General features: G+C 45.5%; 1 protein-coding gene across 3 annotated transcripts in view; it reads left to right on the top strand.

The window, feature by feature from the left end:
• GUK1 (guanylate kinase 1) overlaps positions 1-22,258 on the top strand; it is a 49,183-nt gene extending 26,925 nt beyond the window's left edge. For all 3 annotated transcript variants that reach the window (XM_084618147.1, XM_084618149.1, XM_084618148.1), the window contains exons 3-8: positions 3,851-3,892; positions 5,471-5,567; positions 14,362-14,500; positions 16,016-16,100; positions 18,913-18,998; positions 20,343-22,258. In XM_084618147.1, the coding sequence (XP_084474273.1) occupies positions 3,851-3,892; positions 5,471-5,567; positions 14,362-14,500; positions 16,016-16,100; positions 18,913-18,998; positions 20,343-20,378 (485 nt within the window). In that variant the 3' untranslated portion in view covers positions 20,379-22,258. The remainder of the gene's footprint in view (positions 1-3,850; positions 3,893-5,470; positions 5,568-14,361; positions 14,501-16,015; positions 16,101-18,912; positions 18,999-20,342) is intronic.
• Positions 22,259-22,585: the final 327 nt, after the last annotated feature.

Genomic DNA, 22,585 nt, shown 5'->3' with positions numbered 1-22,585 from the left:
ATCCTGACACCGAGTTACCGACCCGCTTGTGCCAGTGATCGTTTTGGCTCATTGATTTATTTTCCTGCTTAGAATTGTAAGCTACACAACAGTCTTTGTTTTCTCTACATGAGAAGTGTGTGGTGGATGTCTTTAGTATGTAAATAGCCCTATTATATGGCTAATTTACTGTCCCTCCCATCTACCTCCAAAATGTGGAGAACTGTGAATGTTGACTTTATCATATATACTTTTCTAGTGCCCAGATACTAAGGTGACTGGCACTCACCTAAGATAAGGAGTTAGATAATAAATGAATACCCCACGGCTGGATCATTGCTACTAGACTCTGAGTAGATCACCTGTGATATAATCTGTGCTTTGTCTTTATTGATGTAACAAGAAGATGATGTTTATTTGCTTGTTTCCAGTAGCATTCTCCAAGTGGTAGGTTTTATACAGACATACGGGAAGGCAGTCTTTGCCCCAAAGTGATTACAGTCTCTAAAAGATATGTATTACTTGAAGTTGTGATATTCAATTTCAAATGAAAAATGTTTAAATGGAACAGGATAAATGTAACTCTCCCATTTACAGGCATTAAAATGTATTTGATTGATAAAGCCTCTATCACTGGATACGCTATCCAGGAAGTTGTGCAAGATTTAAAAGTTAACCCAAATCTCTGACCCTTTGGTCCAAAGAAAATGAATCCAAAAAAGAAAAGGGAGGAGTTGATTGGAAAGAGGGGAAAGCCAAATGCCTAACTATGTGCTGGTAGTTACAAGAAGGCCTTGTGCTGAGCCTTGAAAATGCCACGGAGGAGTTCCAGAGGACATCCTCAGAGGCAGAGGAGTTCCACAGACAAGGTCCTTATGAACACCCTGTCTTGGCCCAGTTTATATGGAACCTCAGGATCAAGACTAAGGATAATACAGATGATCTTCCTTGCCTGAAAAGACATGTTTTAGGTCTAGATTGAGGGCCTTCTATATTAGCAACCAGACATAGCCAATTTCCAGTCTAGAATGCACATTCGTATAGCCCAGTTCTCTTGGATCATTAACTGCTTTCTTTAAACCAATTTTTAAAAATCGTCTTTGGAAAATGTGGTTCTATTTTTTTGTGCTCTGTAATTTTTAAAAAAACGACTGTTGAATGTTAATGATAATGCAAATTCTCAGACTGTAACCTGGGTGAATTGCATTCTGAATTTCCAGAGGATGGCTAGGCTTGAATTTCCAGTCTTCTTTTACAGAACCTGTTCACCGCAAAACATGCGGTTAGTACCCACTGCCTTAACTGACCACTTAGAAGTATCTTCAAGACTTTGAGAACAATGGCATTCATGTTGAAGTCCAGCTCTGCTGGGTAGCTTATTTTTGCTGGGACTTTGGGTGGTGTCTTTAGATCTACTTATCAAATGGATTTTTACTGTAGTAGGAATTTTCTGTACCAGTAGCTTGGAGGCTGTTGGCAAAATCCTGGCCCCAGACTTCCACAAATTCCTCTGTGAATGTTGTGACTTTCAGAAAAGGTTTAAAAGTGCTTGAGACTAAAAGACTTTAAAATGTCTCCTTTTGATACCTGTATAATGCTTCTTTGTTTGTCTCTAGCAACCCAACAAATTCTCACATCACAAAATTCAGCACAGAAATAAACTTTATTGTCTGGCCCCTAGGCTGCCTCCGAGTTTATAATCCGTGGACAGAAGCTTATAGATGAGACTACACCCTTCTTTTGATCAAGTCCATTCCAATCAGTGTGAAATAAGTCATTCATACTGTGTTCCATGCTGACTGCCACAGGGTGTATCACAGTTTCCAGAGCACATGATAGCATAGGTGCTGGAACTAGGGGTCCTGCTGCACCCCCTGGCTTGAAGTAGTTTCCATTATATACAGAGTTTACAGTTTGGTTCAATGACTCTCAGTACCCCCAGTATACAAATTGTTCCAGCGTCCCTGCATGGTAGTGCTTCAAAATAACAATTTATAGTGGTCTCCATATGGATTCTAACTTGGTCTCCTATCTCATTCAGAATTTGACCTTATTAATTAAATCTATCTATATGAGCACCTCACAGTCTTTTGAAAAGAATTTATCCAGTACTGTGGGGTAGGGAAGTAGAATTATCCCTGTTTTACAGAGGGGGAACTAGGGCACAGGAAGACTTAAGCCTGGTTTAAACCTAAAACGTAAGTCAACCTAGCTATGTCGCTCAGGGCTGTGAAAAATTTCACAAGCTGTGCAATTTAGTTAGGTCAACCGAAGGTGTCTTCCGTCGACCTAGCTACTGCTTCTCAAGGGGGTGGATTTACTACAGTGATGGAAAAACCCCTTCCATTGCTGTCGTAAGTGTTGTAGTTACAGCAGTGCTTGTAGTATGTACATAACTGTAGAGGCGTTTGGCCAGGGCTCGTCCCTCTCTGGAGTGGCGGGCAGCCACACTGCCTCGCTACTTCCTTCCAGCTGCTGACAGGGAATTAGCCTGGCTGCAGGAGTCTCTCACCGTGGCAGCAATAGAGGCAAATACAGACAGTCATTTGCGCCCAGCCTGTGGTTGGAGGCAATTACGAGTCAAGGGCTCAGGCCCTTAGACAGGAGCTGAGCAACAGTTTATGCAATTAGCAGGCCCAGGCCTGGGTTAGGGCGGGCAGCAGAGAGACAACGGCTCAGGCCCTCAGGGGGCTGAGCAAACGCAGGTAAACAACCAGCCCAGGCTCTTGGCTCAGAAGGGCCTGGGAGAGTTGGGTGGCAGGGGGGACGCAGGCCCACCCACTCCACGGTGTCCCAGCCCGGGGCTCTAACAGTGGCAGAAGACCAGCTGTTGAGTCAGTGGGGATCCTGGCCACAACACACTGACATAGGCTCTGGGTGTGCTGCCCCCGGGCTACTTCCAAACTCCCACTCTGGAGGTACCTGGGTCCAGACGGTGTCCTCCAGGGGGTCCAGCACCATGGGCTCCTCTGGATAACTGGCGAAGGGCAGGCCAGGCTGCTCCTCCAGGGGGTCAAGCACCATGGGGTCTTCTGGGTAACTGGCGAGGGGCAGGCTGGGCAGCTCCTCCAGGCTCTGGTTGGCATCGGGAGTCGGCAGGTCAGGCCAGTCCTCGGGTCCGCTGTAAGTCGTCGGGGTCTCCCAACCGGGAGGTAGGCCAGAGGTGTCTGGCCTCTCTACCAGCTGCCTCCCAAATGAGCTCTGGGGTCGGGCTTTTATACTTCCTGTCCTGCGCCTTGACCTCTGGGGGACTTCCTGTCCTCCGCCCACTCTGGTGTCAAGAGGGGCTCGTCCCTCTCCGGGGCTGCGGGGAACCATACGGCCTCACTACAATACCCTAAGGGCTTGTCTACATAGGAGATTAATGCACAGTTAACTAGGATGTGAATTTAAAGCACAGTAGCTACTCCACACTGACTCTTTCAAGCAGTTTATCTTAATGCACTGCTGAAGTTTATTAAGCTAATGAGCACAAGGCATTCTTAGTGCACAGTAAGAATGTTTACATGGGAAGACAGAGCAGAGTAGCTAATGCAGGCTTTTTCCCTGCACAGACAAGCCCTAAGTGATTGTGCTGGAACAAGGAATTGTATCTGAGTCTCACAAGTCCCAAGCTAGCACCCTAACCACTGGACCATCCTTCCCCTCTACAAGTAATGATTGAATCATCTAATAATACCTGCTTAAAGCAACTAGAAACAAATGATGCAAATTGGGTCCAGAAACTTTGATCAGATTAAACAGAGAATCAAATTACCAAGTGATCGAATTGAAGCCTGTGTATGCTGCTGAGTAAGTGGCTATGTATTGCTTTTACATTATTTTATTCTTGGGTGAACTACAAAATTACAAAGATTGTGTTTGCTTACAGATACCACAAGGCAGCCAAGAGTCGGAGAAGTGAATGGCAAAGGTCAGTGTATTGCACTTGTGTGTATTGTCAGATTAGGCAGGGCTACTGCTCTGAGAATTCTGGACGGCGTTTCCTGCTATATAAAAGCTTGCAGAACCTGAGAGGAGTAGCCAGTTTTGCTGGTAGACAATGAAGAGCAAACAAGGCTTGTAACCAATAGATAAGTACATGTTTGAGCAAGTTTTGTTGTTTATGGGCACGTTGTGTGAAAGTTCAGTTGTGGGGAAGTCAGACCTTATTTACTTAGCATTTATGGAGTGTATTTACTTAGTACGTGTCCAGTAACTGTTTTACACTTACATAGGACCTTTCATTCTGAATGATCCCAAAGGGTCTTATAAACTGAAGATACAAACTATACACAGGGATCACTTCACCTTCAAATGAAATGCAGCTGCCACTGTTGTAGGAGGTAGCAGCTGTGTAATAGCACACAGCAACCTTACACAACAGTTTAGGACAGGATGTGCCGAAGTGCTGAGTACTCAGCAGCTCTGATTAACTTCAGTGGGAGTTACTTTTGAAAATTAGGCCACTTAATTTAGGTACTTACCAGTGGATTTAAGAGTGAAACTCTAGACACCCAGTTTTGAAAATCTAGATCTTAAAGTATCAGAGGGGTAGCTGTGTTAGTCTGGATCTGTGAAAGCGGCAAAGAGTCCTGTGGCACCGTCTAGACTAACAGACGTATTGGAACATAAGATTTTGTGCATGCATCTAAAGAAGTGGGTATTCACCCACAAAAGCTTATGCTCTAATACGTCTGTTAGTCTAGAGGTGCCATAGATCTTAAAGGCCGCTACTAATAGTAAGGCTCTGGATTTCATCCCTGATCCAAGAGACCTTGCCTCCAGTAGCACAGAATAGAACCCGGAGCCCCTCCCAAAAAGCATTCTAGGGCCATTGTTTTACTACTGACTTGGGGGGAACCGTGTAATTTAATTCAAGTGCCAGAGCAACTGAGGCTTAAATGCAGCGACATTAGAGTCAACCCAGCACCAAAAAGCATCTGAAATGTCTTACTGGTGCCTTTATGCCTGGATAGCTCAAAAAGGTCCACATGAGATTTGTACCTACTTTCCCAAAGGAAAGCTTACCTTTCAACTGAGAATAAGAAATTTCAGCCGGGGCGGGGGACTGGGGGACACAATAAGCCTCTAAAAATAGGCACTTAGCCTGAAATGACTTCTCATCTACTACTGTAGTGTGTTGTAAGCAGGGCACCGTAATGAGAGGGGACACTGGAGATCTGGAGAATAGAAGAGGCAACGTAAACAGCAGCAACAGTATATCTGGCCAGTTATTAAAGATGTATTGGAAATAACTACATACTGTGAGCCGGGTTCGGGGATCCATTGTGTTTCTGATTGTGGTAACCAAGAGCCAAATTTTTAAATTTGAGTGCCTGAAAACTAGGCACCTAAATAGGCACTTAGTTGCCTAACATAGGCATTTAGGTGCTTCAGTACATTTTAAGTCCCCAAATGTGCACACTTGGCCCTGAGCCTTTATCTTGTTCTAAATCAGATGAAAGCTGCACATTGATATAGATTTGTTTTTCAATATTGCTGGATCTAGAGTACCACTTTGTGACCAGAGAACAAATGCAGAAAGAAATTGATGCTGGCGAATTCATTGAGCATGCGGAGTTCTCTGGAAACATGTATGGAACAAGGTATGTAACTGTTACACTGTATCCAATAGCTCATGTGGGCTGCAGATTGACGTTTACTGGCTACTTGTGTTCTGCCCTGAGATGATGGGGAAATATTTTAACATGCCATGACACTATTCTCTCCCTAGTCTAAGCTTTTCACTCTGGCAGCATGTCTGCTATTAATTTTATTCTGTCACTAGTAATTGGTGACATTCACCCTTGTGCAAAAGGTGAGTATCGGGCGTGTGCAACACTCACATTTTGCTTAAGCCCCAAGATATGAGTGCAAGATGGTTCATAGTGCTCATGCTGGCCCTTCACAGAGGTGAAATTTCACTCATACAGAATGTTTACAGTGCTCTCCATCTTCAAAGTGCTCTACAAAGATTAATTAAACAAAGTGGGACTTAGATTCTGCATTCACTCCGTGTTATCCAGTGGCCTGAGTGTGATCAGATCAGTGGCGAAAGGAAGTGACACATGCCTCAGTCTGGTACGGTAACACTTACAAATTAATAAATTCTCTCTGGTGTTGGCACCCTGTGATTAGTATTAAAGTGTAAAGTGGATTTTAAAATAGCATTGCTACTGGCATAAAAGTGATCATCAGTGAAACACTAATTAAGCTGCAATATAAATTTAAAAGTCAGATATCTTACATAATACAAAATCTCTGACAATTATTACAGCACAGATTAGATCCGAATGGCAAAAGTAAAATACGTTCAATTGGTTACTAAGATACCAAATCAATAATAGAATGAGTTGATTTTAAAATTGCAAATACCTTTTAAGGGTGAACTGAAATGCTTTAAAAATAAATGCAAAAAAAGTCTAAATTTCCAAATGACTAGTGATTTGGAGGGCTGAACTTGACAGTTTAAGGAGACCTGCCTTCTAGAGATTGGGTATTCAGCATGTTCTGAAAATCAGGCCCCTTTAAGGTGTCTCAATAATTGGGGCAACCAAAATCACACATCCCTTTTAAAAATTAGTCTTAAGATTCTGAGTGATCAGACTGCATTATCAGAATATAAAATTACAGATCAATACATTTTAAAACAAAACAAATGAAAATGATTTTCTCTCACTTTACAGTATCTGCCTACACTTCAGTTGTAGTTTCTGTGTCTCTTGAAAGATTAGACATTATTTCCCTAAAGCAACATAAGGAAGGCAGCTTCCTGCTTTACTCTAGCTTTTCTGATGTCATTGGCTTGCACAGGAGGAACACGTAATCTTGACCTTCGATCTCAGCCGTTAGAAACCTTCCAACTCACCTTGAAGGAGAAACCAATTTCAAGCCTCTTGAATCCATGGATTCAATCTGCTAAGGAGAGTTTGCTTTTGAACAGGATTTTCTCTTTAATCCAGGAAGCCCCTCTTCTGGGATATCTCTCAGGGAGCAAGTTGAGCTTACCAGCCCCAAATGGCAATGGCTGCTGTTTGGTCAGGAGATTATAACGCTAACTCCTCTGCCTGGGGAGGCATTGGGCATGGGCCAGACAAAGATGTGGCACTCAGTTGGGTGTGATCGGTGTCAACTTTTAGGACCCTATCTGCTCATACATGAGTTACCAACTAAAGATTAAAAGACAAATGTCATCACAGAGTGAAATGCAGAGTTTACTTTTTGCTCTTTTATGTCAGTTTAACTCTTTTCTGAATAAAATAGGAAGGAGAAGGGGAACAGTGGAGAAAGAACTGGGGAAAAGATAGTGAGTTGAACTGGGATGGCAAGAAGAGCAGGAGAAGCCAGTGAAACAGGAGTTCTGTTTCCTCCCCTCTGTGGAGGAGGTGGTTGTGAAGAGATCTGACTGTGCCACCGTATTCTGCCATCCCGTTTCGATCTCCAGCACGAGCGCAGTTGCACATTCAGTGCGTTTCTGGAAGAATTCAGTGGCCAGGTGTTAGTTAGGGACTAGCTGTGGCTTTTCCCTCTGAGTCCGAGCCCCAGCCCAATGATAGGGGTGCTGTGCTGAAACAAAATGGAGGGCCTTTCTGTTTGTGGTTCTTAATGATCTCAAGGCATTTTTTTCTATGGTTAGAGGTGGGTCTCTGGCTGAATTCCCACTCTGGTAACACATCTTGCCTACTTTTGTGTCCCCTGCAGTTTCAGTTAGATCAGTGGTTCTCCATCTTTTTGGGCTCAGGACCCATTTGTAAATGTTTATGGCCTGTCACGACCCAGTAAATAGTCTGGGGGTGGAGGTCCAGGGGTGGTTTTGGTCGGATCCTGCCCCTGCGGGGAGGTCAAGGGTGGTTGGGTCCTGTCGGTCACTCACCCCACAGTGGTGGCTCCTGTGCTATGAGGCTGGCAAGGCATGGCTGTCATCTTCGGGTGTTGCAACTTATGGGGTTGCAGCATCGCTCAGGTTTGGCCTCGCCCTTCTTGACTGGACCAAATATGTGGAAATGGAGCTGTGACCTGGCTCATGGGGTTGCGGTGCCACTCACTCAAAGTTAGCCCACCTGGACTCCCGTTGTCATGATGGCTGAGTGGTGCTGGGACGCCAGAGGTTGCAATACCTGGATCAGGGAGGCAAGCCCAACCAGCCCCGTGGGACAGGAGCTGCCATGCGACCCTTTGAAACATTCTGATGATCCAATTTTGGGTCTGGACCGACAGGTTAAGAAACCCTGAGATAAACTAAGTATTCTTCCCTTCCTGTCCTAATCTGTTTACATCACGTTAATATGCCCTACTATACAGCTGTCATGGTGCACCCCAGAGGCAACTGCATCTTAGCACTGGGGAAGTATGTCCTGTATGTGCACTATATCAGTGTGTGTTTAGGCACACTTCAGAATTAAAGGTGCTTTGTAGTAGTAACACATTTCCCCTCAGGTTTTCCCAGCATAGAGACTAAGGTTTGTTTTCTCCATTTCCCCCCAAAATGCTCCAGACATGATCCGTCAGACTATTTAGGGCTGGGTCCTAAGCGGTACTGAGCACCCACAGTTGTCAGTGCAGTTACCGTTGCTCAGGACCCGGCATGTCCTAGAAGTGCTAAGCAATGTTACTGTTCGTTGTTGTGCTGCAGGATCATCTAGGAACCCCAGTCCTGGAGCAGGACCCTGTTGTGTTAGGTGCTGTACAAATACAGAATATAACTCCGGCAAAGCCTGTGTCTGATATCTGAATGACGGCATACCAGGAACTGCTACTGCAGAATGGGGCTGTTCACAGCTGGGTTGAGCACAGGCCTTTTCATCCAACGACTGTGAATGTGACTCAGTCCTGGGATCATTAAACTTGACCAAGAGCAATGTAAGGGCCACCTCCTTCTCTAGAATACTTCCATTCCCTCCCGCTAGTTTTCTTGGAGATTTAAAATCATCTAGTGGCAACCTTTGTATAGACATAAACTTATTTCCAAACTATTCCCATCCCTTCAGAAATAGCTCAGGCTTCAGTGCAGACCTAGGGCCAAATTCAAGCCTGGTGGAAGCGAGTGCAACTTTGTTGATTTCGTCCACTGAGCTGCTTATGCAGAATCTGAATTTTCCCCTTCATCTTTTCTCCCTAGATATCGCCACCCTTTATGCACTCTGCTTTGCCCATCTGTATACATTAAGGAGAAGATATTTTAAGTCCGACAGCTGCTTTGCTTTACCAGATATTTGTAGGTTCATTTCTACTGCACACCTTTGGCCATCTTATGAATGCAAGGATTGCCCAGTACTGAAATAGGTGACTATACTTACCTCACCTAGTCTGGTGATTAGTCTATCTCCAACAACTGCTAATGCTGTGCTGTGGATACAAGTTTCTTCCTGCCCCATGTCCTACTGGCTTATGCCCTGAAACATGCTGATGCCATTCTTCATACAATATTGTACATTTCTAGAACACCTTTAATCCCAAAGCAATAAAATCAATACTGAAACGCAGCCTTCTTTGAGCTGCAGCCAGCTGGTGCATTCACCATGGTGGCAGGGAAAGGAAATGTTAACTGAGGAAATCAGGAAAAACCTCAAGTCTTACTAAAAAGTGTGGTAGAAGAAAACAGAGGATTTAAGGCCATATCCAAGAGATCTAAGCCTTTCATGACTGAAAGCTTTTTCCAAGACATTTTGGTGATGGGAAAGATATAAGAACCTGAACCAAAGAGAAATTAACTTACTCCAGGAGGTGTCAGTCTTTTTGAAAAACAAACTCATCCACAAACACTGCTTCTCTGACCAGAAGGGCTAAGATTTTTCAGACTAATGGTTCTGGATGCTTAATTGGAGACCACGTAAAGGAGCCTGTGTTCCAGAAAGTGCTGAGCACCCACTCTCTGAGAATCAGGCCCCTATTAGATGCCTCAAGGTAGGCACCCAAACTCAGTAGTCCCTTTGGAGAACCTTGATCAAGATCTTTGCTGAGTGTGTGCATGCCACTCTAGGGTCCAGTAATGTGAGGTGCTGAGAAATCACTAGGAGTGGAAGAGACAGTACCTTAGGCATCTCGTGTGCTTAAATCTGAGGATGAGGGGGGAAAGCAACTCTGCATGGTTAGCGTTAGAGCAATTTTTGTGGATTTGTGACAGAAAGCAGTCTAAGCCATAGCTCTAGTTGCTAACATCTTCCGCAGTTTGGGGAGGAAGAAAGGAGAGCTGCAATCCAGCACAGTCAGTGAGATCGACATGCAAGGCAAGCTCGTAGATCTCCGTGTTTGTATGGTGTGCAGCAATGATGATAAGGTGGGTTTAAAGGCTTTAGGACAGGATTAATGTGGAAATCCCAAGAATAACTTTGAAAGCTGGGACTCGCGTCACCTGCTGCAGCAGGATGGGTCTTGTTAAATCCGTTCCTAACTCCAGCTTTCTGCTCCAATTTGTTAAAACAATTCTGGGAAGAGAAAGTGTCCTCTTTTTCCATCTGTCCTAGGTATTTGTCTGGCCCCCATCACCGTAGCACCTCACCATCTTTAATGTATCCTCACTGCACCCCTGGCTATTATCCCTATTTTGCAGGTAGGGAACTGAGGCGCAGAGGGGCCAGATGGCTTGCCCAAGGTCACACAAGAAGTCTGTGTTGCAGCAGGGAGTTGAACCCAGGTCTTGCAAGTCCCAGGTTAGCACCCTCACCACTGGGCCATTCTTCCTCTCCATTTACCGAACAGGAGCTTGTTTTGCCTGTGTGTGTCTGTGATCGGTACGTGTGGCTTGAAGTTAGACCTCTGGATGTGAGGTCTGTCGTTCTGAAATCATGGCAGTAATCACTGCAAACCTGTTAAAAGGAAACAGTTAACTCTCTCTCTCTCCTCTTTTCCACCATTCCCCAGCTGGGACAACACCTCACGGTTCCTTCGGCCTGAGATGGGGTTTGTCCTCCAGGCTTAAGCTTAGGTGGAGCTATACAATGCTGCTCCCTCCGTCTCTGTGACATGGGGCAGGTATGACTGGAAAGTGCTGGGGGAAAGGGAACTGAAAGAAGAAGTGGGAGAGAGAACTGGGTGGGAGTTAGTGGGAGAAATGAACAGGGCAAAGGAGAAATATAATACCCAAGTAAAATGAGACACAGGAAGAGGAGGTGGAAAGGGTTGGGGGGAGAGCAAGGGGAAAACAAACAGGAAACAGATGATGATTTAAAAAAAAGTGCTCTTGTATAGCACTCTTCCATCCATAGATCTCAAAGAGCAGTCCCAAGAAGATTGGAATCATTATCCTCATTTTGATGATGGGGAAACTGAGGTGTAGAGGGAAGAAATGTGTTCCTGACAGTCACCCCGCAGGCCCGTGTCAGAGCTCAGTGTAGAACCCAAGACTTCCGAGTCCCACTCCAGTGCTCTAGCCATAGCCAGCACGCTGACAGGTAGGGAACACCGTGGTGGAGAATCCCAGGTGCAGATTGGTTAGAGGTGGGGTCCTCCAATCAAAGCAAGTTTGGAACCACAGTGCTAATGGGTTTCACTGCTCCCGGTGGAATCAGAGCTCATCTAGGGAGACCTTGCTTCCACCATGATATCCTTGGCTTAGGGGGACACCCCAGCTCAGGAAACAGGATTCCCTAGGAATCATGCCCCACACCTGGCTGGAGTGAGCTCACCTCATCAATCCTGCTGTGGGCAGCCGTGGCTTCACTGTCCTAATTGGCTGCTATCCTTCAGGTGTTGTGGCAGAAGAGGGTCTTGGGAGAGGAGGAGGTGATAGGGACTGAGCAGATCCGTTCAGGGAGATGACCCATGTGTAGAAGGCACACACACATTGGTAGGAGGAGTGGACAGATGGGCTGGCAATCCATGGTAGCAGTAACCCAGGTAAGGAAGAGTATGATCATTCGCATCCAAACCGTACACCCAGGGAGAGGACGTGAGCAGTACATAGACAATGGGGGGACAAAACCAAACAGCCACACCCATCCCCTAGAGGTTGTTTAGTCTTATCTTGTCTCTGAAGTGCTATCCTGACAGTTTGGCCATGTAACTGAGAATCAAAATATGGACGGAACGTTAGCCAGGTCACCCGTCTACTGAAAGGTCAGTTGGATTTTTTTCAGTCAGGTTCTGTTTAAGTCATGAAGTTCATACGCAGTAAGTGTGTTACTGGTTAGAACTGGGAGAATTATTCTTACTATAACAATTTAGGAGAATATATGCTGCATTCTAGCACACATCTTGTTCGGATTGGTCACTTTTGCATAAAAAGGGCATGCTGTACGGGCAGATACTGACAAAAGGAATGCTTGGTCTCTCTCTCTCTCTCTCACACATATATATATATATATATATTAGCAGAGTATATGACCGTCCACACTCAGCTTGTAATCAGATAGCGGACTGGACTAGTGGACTTCTTGAGGTCCCTTCCAGCCCTACATTTCTCTGATTCTATGAGCACCTGTAGGGAGGGCCTGGGATCAGGGTTGGGTGGGGCGAAGGTTCACAAGAGGAGCTACAGCGTAACCTCTGCGGGAGAGTATGGAGGCCTTCTCTAAAGAGCTGCTCTTTCTCTTATCCTCTGTTGCCACCATGTGGCCATTCAATTTAACTAATTTAAACCCTCCGTAACCACCTCAAAACATTTTCTCAGGTTTTCTCCTCTTATTCTTTATCATTTGTAGTACATGAGTGCCTAGGAGCCCCAGCCACGGACCAGAACCCCATTGCGCTAGGTGCTGTACAAACACAGATGGTCCCTGCCCCAAACAGCTAACACCCATTTATTATAGGATTCAGATTAGTTTTTCTTTTTGCATTCAGATAATTGGAGTCACTGCTCTTTAGATGTTAGTTTGTTCTAAGAGGATCATAGAGAGAGTTTGGAGGGAAGGTCAAAGCATATCAGATGCAGCCCACAGTGCGGAAAGCATATGATTATCTTTGCCAGTCCAAAGGAAAAAATATTTTAATACTCACCTTCTTAACTTGGTATCTTCCAAGACTGGCAAATCCCATGAAGGGTACTGCACTCTTCAAGAGAATTTATTAGTATGGAAACTTGTGACCTCTTATAGAGAAGTAACCTTGTTCAGTGGCTTTTCCTCCTTAGTCCAAGCATCTGTGATTCATAAGATTCCAGGGTCAGAAGAAGACCGCTGTGATCATCTAGTCTGATCTCCTGTATAACACAGGCCAGAGAATTCGTCTTCTCCCTCCCCCCCACAAAGAATTCCTAGAGCAAATTTTTTAGAAAAAGCATTGTCATTGTTTAAAAATGGTCAGTGGTGAACAATCCATAAAAACCCTTGGTAAATGGTCCCACCAGTTAATTATTTTCACTGGTAAAAATGTATGTCTTATTTACGTTCTGAATTTGTTTAGTTTCAACTTCCAGCCATTGGATCATGTTCTACCTTACTTTTGATGTTGTCACCCTTCTAGTCCTTCGGGATTTATATGGGCTTTGGTGTTTGAGCCTCTCCAAAGGAATGATGTCATTGCTAGCCTGTGACTAAGATGCTCTGTGTTCACCTCAGTGGAATGCAATGCCATCTCGTTAGCCATTTCCACACACTTAATTTCTCTTGAAGTAGCAATATGCACTTGTAGGAAGCTCTAGGCACCTATATGATTTTGTAAGAATATGTCAAATTCTGTGGTCTCAGCCCACAAAATCTAATTCTCCAGTGCCCACCATAAAACTCCTCCCTCTTTGCCAGCCCCTTGTGAGCAATTTCTTCCCTCAGCCCCGCTTTTAGGGCGAGCCTGGGAGAGAATAGTGATGCCTTCCAGCTTGCCCTGTAGGCCAACATATGTGGGCCCTCTTGGAAAAGGGGGTGGAGGAAATCTAGAGTTGTGGACCAGTCACTGAGACAGTCCTGCTATCCGCCCCCTCCTGTTGAATCCAAGGAGCTTTGATCAAGTACCTTGGCAAATTAGAGCTGCTACAGTTTCCCATGAGGAGATCGAGGCAACGATTAACGAAATGTATACAAATAATAATGCCTGGTTATATAGCACTTCTATCTGTAGATCTCAAAATGCTTTCCAAAGGCGGTCAGTATCATCATCCCAATTTTACAGCTGGGGAAGCTGAGGCAGAGAGGGAAAGTGACATGCCCAAGGTCTCCTAGCAGGGTAAGCTAGGAATTGAACGCAGGCCTCCTGAGTCCCCCGTATAGTGCCCTATCCACTAGGCTACACTGCCTCCGTTTCTGAACTTTCCACTTCTAGTTCACTCACCTCCCTCTTTTGACCATATGGCACCTCTAGGGACGGGGGCTGGGAAATATCAATGCAAAAGAGAACGTAAGTGGTGCAGCATAGCTTGTGAACGGTTCTTAATGCACGAGGAGTAGATAGCTAAGATTCCCTGGCTCTCCCTGCACGGCATCCCCACCCCAGTGTGTCCAGTAACCAACTTCTTCTCTCCCTTCCCCCAAGTAAAGCTGCGGTGCAGGCCGTGCAGGCACGGAACCAGATCTGCATCCTGGATATCGACTTGCAGGGCGTCAAGAACATTAAGAAAACTGACCTGAAACCAATCTACATCTCTGTCCAGACTCCGTCCATAGAAGTCTTGGTGAGTGAGCCTCCTTTCCCATGTCCTCACTGTGCTCTTACTGGGGGAAAGTTACCTTGGGGTCTTTCCAGCAATAGCAGAAGATGATCCAATTAATGGATGAATTCAGTGAGGCGATGAGAATTTCCTGCCTCTTCTCCATTGATCAATTTACTATATAACCCACAAAACAGGTAATGGCTTTTGATCAAACCTCTGCCTATCCTCTCTCCTCCCTGCTCCTTGTGTCTCATACTCCTCCTCTTGGCTTTGTGCATGCTCATCCTTCTCTTTAAAAGGCTCCATCTCCCATGCTCCTTCCCTTGCGTCTCTCGGATCCTCTTCATCGTCTGATCTTCCCATCTGCCATGTGTCTCAGCACCTGTTGTGCTTGAAGCTGTGTTCATGTTAGTTTGCAAGATCCCTAGGGCATGGCCTTCGTCGGTCCATGTTTAGGAAAGCTTTGTGTTTATGATGCTCTCTGGGGTTATGAGGACTTCAGTATCCATCTATTACAGTAAATCCTAGTGAGGCTGGTATCATGGGGTAACACCATGGAACTCTTATCTGTGGTCTCACGTGTCCCCATATATTAATGAATGTATCCCCATAGCTTCTCTGTGAGGTTGAGAAGTGTTGTCACCCCAATTTTGTAGATGGGGAACTGAGACGGGGATAAAAGTGACTCGCCCAAGGTCACACGGGGAGTCTATGAGAGAGTCAGAGATTGAACCCAGATCTCCTGAGTCCCAGTCCAGTGACTCTGACAAATCATCCTTCCCAGACTTTTTTTTCTGTTTTGTTACCCTAAGTCCATTATGTGAGTGGTGTTCCTCCTTAAGAAGAAGAAAGGCCAGGCAATGAGCTGCTGTCGCAAAATCAGCTCCAAAGTGTCGCCTAACAGCTGCCATTTATACCTCCATGGCTGTTCCTTTGGCAGTAGTATTGCAAGAAGCAGCATAGTCCAGTGGCCTGAGCACAGGGCTGGAAGCCGGGAGCTCCTGAGGTCAAATCCCAGTTTGGACAGATTTGCATCGTGGCCTGGGGCAAGTCACTTAATGGTTTGCTAAAGTGGGGATATACTTCCTTACATCCCATGGTATATGTGAGGCTTTATTGGTCAAGGCCAGTACCCACAGCCGGCCTCTTGATCTATTCCTTCTGGCCAATGGACAGCACGGTGTCACCTGGCTCCAGAAACAGCCATGTGCCAGGGGAGAGGGTGTTTGAAATGACTTCCTGTTCTCTGCCTGTGGCACATGACGGTCTAGTCTTCTGTGGGCTGTGACCCTTTGGTCTCATTCCAGTTGTTGGGTTTAGTGTATGGGTGCTGGGTGGCGTTGGTGGCCTGTGATCTACAGGAGGTCAGGCTAGACAGTTGGGTGGTCCTTTCTGGCCATAAATATGAGGTCTGTGACTTGGAGCCTTGTGAGGGTGGTTGTGATGGCAGTAATGGGACTTGGGGGCCGAAGCCGACTGTTCTCCTCCAAACGGCGCTTGGAATGTGCATTTACACTTGTCGTCTTTGGGCTGTAGGAAAAGAGACTGCGTGACAGACAGACAGAGTCCGAAGAGAGTCTCCAGAAGCGGCTGAACGCAGCTCGTGTAGACATGGAACTTAGTAAGTACAGGAAGCTCGCACAGACACAACCTCAGCGGGGACTGGGGGTAGGGGGCGGGGGAAGGCACGTCAGAGTTTTTGGCGCCTTGTCATACACAGATGTCTGGCTCCCTGTCTCAGGGGTTTATGGAAGATCTGGCCAGATGAACTGACCATGACTATTTGGGAGCTGGGAGCTAATTGTAGGGGGAAGAGGGGATTCACTGTCCTGGACTGACGAGGAGCGGGGCCATGTCACCACTTAAACTAGCATGGAAATCACAGCTGTAAAGACCTCACAGGCTCCGGGTGTGTTTGTGAGAGAGAACACCTCAGCCTTCCATTGTCTGCGTATAACCTTAGGCACTAGAAGCAAAAATCCTCCTCTTTCAGAGGGAGGGGGAAGGGAACGGAGAACAGGAGCCCTGATTCCCTTCCCTCACCCCTTGGCACAGCACCATGGGAAAGATCCCCTCCCCCTTACAAACGGGTAGGACCACTGAGCCCCTTCCCACCTCCCCTCACTCCTCCAGACCAGTTCTTTCCATCCCTGGCTTCCACTCCTGTTACATCCTCCCTGCCCCAAGTCCCAGGCATGAGGGGGATGGGGCAGTTCAGTCTCAAAGATGCTACCAGGTACTAGGGCCACTGATGCACTGTTCAGCATTAGACTGTTCTTAGTGCTTCAGGGTTTGTGTAGAGTGAGTTGGGCTTGATGGGGTCTTTTTTGTTGTTGTTTTTTTAATGGTACCAACCACACCATGAAAATACTTTGACAGCTGTTAATGCGCTCCAGGATGGCTGGGAGCACTAAGTTAAGTTTCAAGATTTTAATTTATTATGAAGTAAAGTGAATTTCACTTTTTAACAGCTTCCCTTATTTCTATCTTAGGTCCTTTTGTGGCCCCCCCCATCAGGGTAGTATCCGAGTGCCTCATAATCTTTAATGTATTTATTCTCACAACACCCCTGTGAGGTAGGGAAGAGAAGCTATCCCCATGTGACAGATGGGAGAACAGAGACATGGTGAGGTGAATGACTTGCCCAAGTTGACAGTCTGGTTTTTTTGTTTGTTTTTTGTTCTGTTTGTACAGCACCTCGCACGATGCGGGTCCCAGTCCATAACTAGGGCTCCTAGGTTCTGCGGAAAAGGACCTAGGGGTGACAGTGGACGAGAAGCTGGATATGAGTCAGCAGTGTGCCCTTGTTGCCAAGAAGGCCAGTGGCATTTTGGGATGTATAAGTAGGGGCATAGCCAGCAGATCGAGGGACGTGATCATCCCCCTCTATTCGACATTGGTGAGGCCTCATCTGGAGTACTGTGTCCAGTTTTGGGCCCCACACTACAAGAAGGATGTGGATAAATTGGAGAGAGTCCAGCGAAGGGCAACCAAAAATGATTAGGGGTCTGGAACACATGACTTATGAGGAGAGGCTGAGGGAACTGGGATTGTTTAGTCTGCAGAAGAGAAGAATGAGGGGGGATTTGATAGCTGCTTTCAACTACCTGAGAGGTGGTTCCAAAGAGGATGGTTCTAGACTCTTCTCAGTGGTAGAAGAGGACAGGACAAGGAGTAATGGTCTCAAGTTGCAGTGGGGGAGGTTTAGGTTGGATATTGGGAAAAACTTTTTCACTAGGAGGGTGGTGAAACACTGGAATGGGTTACCTATGGAGGTGGTGGAATCTCCTTCCTTAGAAGTTTTTAAGGTCAGGCTTGACAAAGCCCTGGCTGGGATGATTTAATTGGGGATTGGTCCTGCTTTGAGCAGGGGGTTGGACTAGATGACCTCCTGCGGTCCCTTCCAACCCTGATATTCTATGATTCTGTAGGTAAATAAATTCACACAGGTAGTCTGTGGCGGAACTAGGACTTGAACCCAGGTCTCCCAAGTCATAGGCTAGTGTTCTACCCACTGGACCTCTTTCCCTTTAGTTGCATAGAGTTGTTTAAAAGGAAAATCCTAGAGTTGCCTCAACAAACTTTATTTCTGCCTTTAAATTGCTGATCCTTTCCTTGTTCTAGCCCATCTTCCACATCCACTCTTACCTGGGAGAATCCTGTGTAGTTTTTCAATAATTCTGGGGGCCATATAGCAGTCAGTAACAGAGTAATGGCCATTCTCCTGCTCTTCCAAAGTCTTGTGTTTTCATCCTCTCTATTTCCTACCTCTGGTGATTGTTTCACAATCTATTGGATTGAGCCCCTTCAGACTTCATTTATGTTGGTCTTAGTTTTGTAATGAGTTCAGCAGCAAAGCAATGTTCGTAGTCTCATCCGTAACATCTTATGTCTCATCGTCAACTTAATTTTCAGAATCCTTCTAGGTCATATAAGTGAGTCTCTCTCCATGCCATGTGTTTCCTTTTCTTTTTGGTTTCAACTAAGCTCCTGTTTGTTTAGAATCCTCCAAGAAATTTTGCTTTCTCTGTAGGGAGTGTATGCAGAATGTGCTCTCTCTCAAAAGTATATGCTCTAGCTCAACCAGAAGATATGAGCTTGATGCAGAAATTACTGAGGGAGGTTCTATGGGCTATTATTCAGGAAGACCGACTGGATGATCATAATCGGCTCTTCTGGCCTTAAAATCTATGAATCTGTGCTACATTCAGCTCTTAGCCTGATGCAGTCTTAAGACTATACTTGATCTAAGTAGAACGCAGCATGCTCTCCTATAAAACTACTTCACAAGGATAGCTTGACAGAGGAGATGATTAGCAGTGGCTGAAATAAAATGAAAATGTTAAGAGTCCACAAGAATTAGAGTCCCAAAAAAGGAGGCAAAGGAGCCAGCGTTCCTTTCCTGTGTTCTAACTCCTGTTTTGATTCACTAGGTAATGAACCTGGCCTTTTTGACTTGATCATCATCAATAATGATCTACAAAAAGCCTATTCTGAACTGAAGGAGATTCTTGCAGAGGTAAGTCATTTAGGGCTCTTCTGCCTTGGGTACCGTGCAAGCTATTGTAAATGGAGAGTCAACTGTTAGAGAGCATCAGAAGGAAATGCTTGACAAACATTCCGTTTCTGAGAGAAGGCAAAGTTGTAGCTAGGCATATAGCCCTGACTCAGTAAGATGTCTAAGCACATACCTAACTTTTTAAGTATGAGTAGTCCCATTGGCTTCCATGGGATGCTACTCCCATGCTTGACATTAGGCATTTGCTGAAGTACCTTGCTGACTCAGGGCCTTAAAGAGGGAACTCTGGTATGCAGAGGTTTTTCTCCTGGTCCGGGACCATTATTTGCAAAAGTTTACCCAGGGCAGGGGCCTTGTCTTCTGTTGTGTTGGACTGGGCCAAGCACAGTGACACTAGTCAGAACATAATCAGTAAATGCAGTGACCTTCATGCACCCAAAGCCAGGACCCAGTTGTTGGCTTCGTGAGCCCTAAAGGTCACTGCTGAAGCAGTTACTTCTGAAGATTGGACATGGGTGATGTAACGAAGAGCAGAACTTTAAGCTTTGCAGTTAGGCTGGGAGAATTGTATCTTGGAAAGCAGGGCCTCTGAAAAGGACATAGGGGCCCTGGTGGATAACCAGTTCAACACAAGCTCACAGTGTGATGCAGTGGCTAAGGGGGCTAATGGGATCCTTGAATGTATAAGCAGAAGAGTTTCAAGTAGCAGCAGGGCAGTGGGGTTACCGCAATGTCTGGTGTTAAGTGAGACTCTTGTGGAGTTCTGTGGTCCCCGTTTCAAAGAGGATGTTGAAGAATTCGAAAGGGTCCAAAATAGAGCTACAAGAATGATGCCAGGTCAGAAAAATCTGCTTTATAGTGAGAGATTTAAGACTGTTATCTATGTATTTTAACAAAGAGGATGTGAAGAGGTGATATGATCACGGTTTAGAAGTACATGGGAGAAGATGTTGGATAGCTGAAGATGTTTTAACCTAGCAGACAAAGGTGGAACGAGATCTGATGGCTGGAAGCTGAAGCTAGACAAATTCAGATAGGGAGCAAAGCACGCGTTTTTAACCCTGATGGTGAGAGAACCATTGGAACAATTTACCAAGAGATGTGTTGGATCATGTGAAGTCTCTTTAAATCCAGACTGGATGTATTGCTAAAAGGAATAGTCCATTTCAACCATAAAATATGGGCTTGATGCAAAGGTCACTTGATGAAATTCTGTGGCCTATTTCTATGCCAGAGGTCAGACTAGATGATCATAATGATCCTTTGTGGCCTTACAATCTATGAAGCTATGAATTATTTACAGAGAGCAATACACGATAAATCATTTTCTTCATCTGCTTGCAGGAAATTCAGAAGGTCCAAGAATCCAAGAAATCCTGAGTTCAGTCTGCTTGGCTGCCATTCCTCACGTGCTTCACAGCATTCTGGTCCAAGAGAGACATTCCCTTTAGCCTGATTCCCTTCCGAGTTACTATGACATTTATATTAAAAAACAAACGCAAAACCAACCTTATATTTATATTAGCCAGGGCTTCTGCTACTTGTGTGCGCGCGCTAAGGCGTCCAGTGCTCTTCTAGGTTTGCGTGGAGGTTCCAGGCAAACAGTCTGAAAGTCCCTGTACTGTATTTCCTGAACAGAATTATTCTAAATTCATTTGTATTGCCTGATCATAGATACAGCCCCATGCTCATACAATCCGTGCGTGTAGTGTGTGAAACTAAGCAGTAGTCTCCTCCATAGCATTTTTTGGTGGATACTCCCTTCCCCCCCGTGGGCTGCCTGCACCAGATGCCGCCTGCAGAAGGGAATTGCTTAGTATGACCTGACCTGGCTTTCAAATGGGTTAAAGTGTGCAGTGGCATCAGCTGGCATCAAGTGACCAGCTGAGAGAAGAGATGCAACTGAAAAGGAAAGAGAGGGGCTGAAGACCAACTCAGAAAAAGGGTGGAGCAGAAGAGAGGATGGTGCTAACGCTAGTGTCCCGCCCTCCCCTGTCCCCCGTAAATGTTCCACTAAGCAATGAGAGCTCCTACTCTTTCCCTTTTGTCCTCCCATTAGGCCAGTGGCTCCAGCCACCACTCCTTTAGGTGTTTAACATTGTCAGCGAGTCTTTCTGCTTGATCTTGATGCTGCTGCTGGCTAGGGCTCCTTTCAGCAGAGCTTGGGTAGCTCCAAACCTCAGTCCTCGTGCCCAGGACCTAGTCAGGTGAACTGCTGGGGTTGCTTGAAAAAACTGGAGACCTGCTTAATCTATCAAGAAATAAAATCATGTCCTGACTTCTCCTGGCTAAAAGGAGTTCCTAGGGGAGCAATCATTCAGCACCTGCCTGCCCTGCAAGACTGTGGGGTGTGGTCATATATGTTGTTCTGTATGAATGCAGCGGTGGAAAGGTTTGGGTGTTCCCAAGTTCAACTCTCTGGGGAATTTCTTTCCAGGCTGTGCAGCGCTTTTATTCCTGGAAGAACTGACAATGCAAGGGGACATTTTACATAACAGTTTCTGAGATCTCTGTGCCTGCTGCCATCCTAAAAGTTGAAGGCTTTGAAACTTCAGGGTTTCCCTTCAAATTGAACATCCTAGAACCAGTTTAATTCTGAAACATCCAAACCATTTTACACCTTTTCTCCCTGATGGTTTTCCAAAAGGAAGAGTCGTGGTTGCACCTACCATTTCCCAGATTATCACCCTTCCCCGCCACCGCCTACACCCATACGGTGAATGGTAGAACAGTAACATTCATTTAATGTCCATTTCCTCACAAAAATTGCCTACAGATAATATCTGATAATTATCTACAGATAATCTGACAAATACCTTCAAAGCCGAAGCTTGGCGCAGCATGGTTTCTGGGAGGTTGTTCATTAATTCCAAAGTTTTTGCTTTCAGGCTCTTCTCAACATGGATTGGGGTGGAATTTTAAATGGCACTTGGCACCAAAAGAATTAGCAATATCATCTGTGCTGGGCCCTAACAACTCCAAGTGTTAAGAGGCTTAAATGCGTATGTCATGGAAAAATGAGGACTGAAATTCTGCTTTCCCGTCGTTGCTCTGAATCTGCAGTCAGAAATGCTCTACATGTTAACTGAGTGACCTCTGTATTCCAGAACTGTATATGTCTTAGGAGGGAAATTTCTCACTTATGAAATAATGAAGCATGGAGGGTTAGGGATAGCGGGGTGGTGGTAAGAACATGTGAGCCCTGACTACCCTAATGCTACTACTAGTGGTGAATTAAAGGTTTTGTTTTGTTTTTTTTACTTTAATTTTTTTGCTTGGGCAGATGCAGCCTGACTCATTGGCTGTGTGTATTATTCTGTCCTTGGGGTTCCTTCTTCCTTGAAAGTGCCCTGGGAGATGTGAGCATAAGAAGATTCTGGAAGCCAATGCTAAAAGGTCCTATGGGAGATATTACAGCCATGATATAAGGACCAACAACTGTGCCAGTGATATTTCCCATGAGGCCATCCTGTGTTTCAGGCCATGCTGTCTGTGCTGGGATACTACAAACTTTTCCTCTATTGCAATCAGATTGCCTGATGGGAGTTTACTCTGTGCCTGACCTATATCAACACAGCAGGAAGCCC

Source organism: Lepidochelys olivacea (genome assembly GCF_965140295.1).
Source record: "Lepidochelys olivacea isolate rLepOli2 genome assembly, chromosome: 2".
Classification (NCBI taxonomy): Eukaryota; Metazoa; Chordata; order Testudines; family Cheloniidae; genus Lepidochelys; species Lepidochelys olivacea.
The sequence above is the reverse complement of the archived record's forward strand: the minus strand, read 5'-3'. Positions and strand labels throughout refer to the sequence as shown.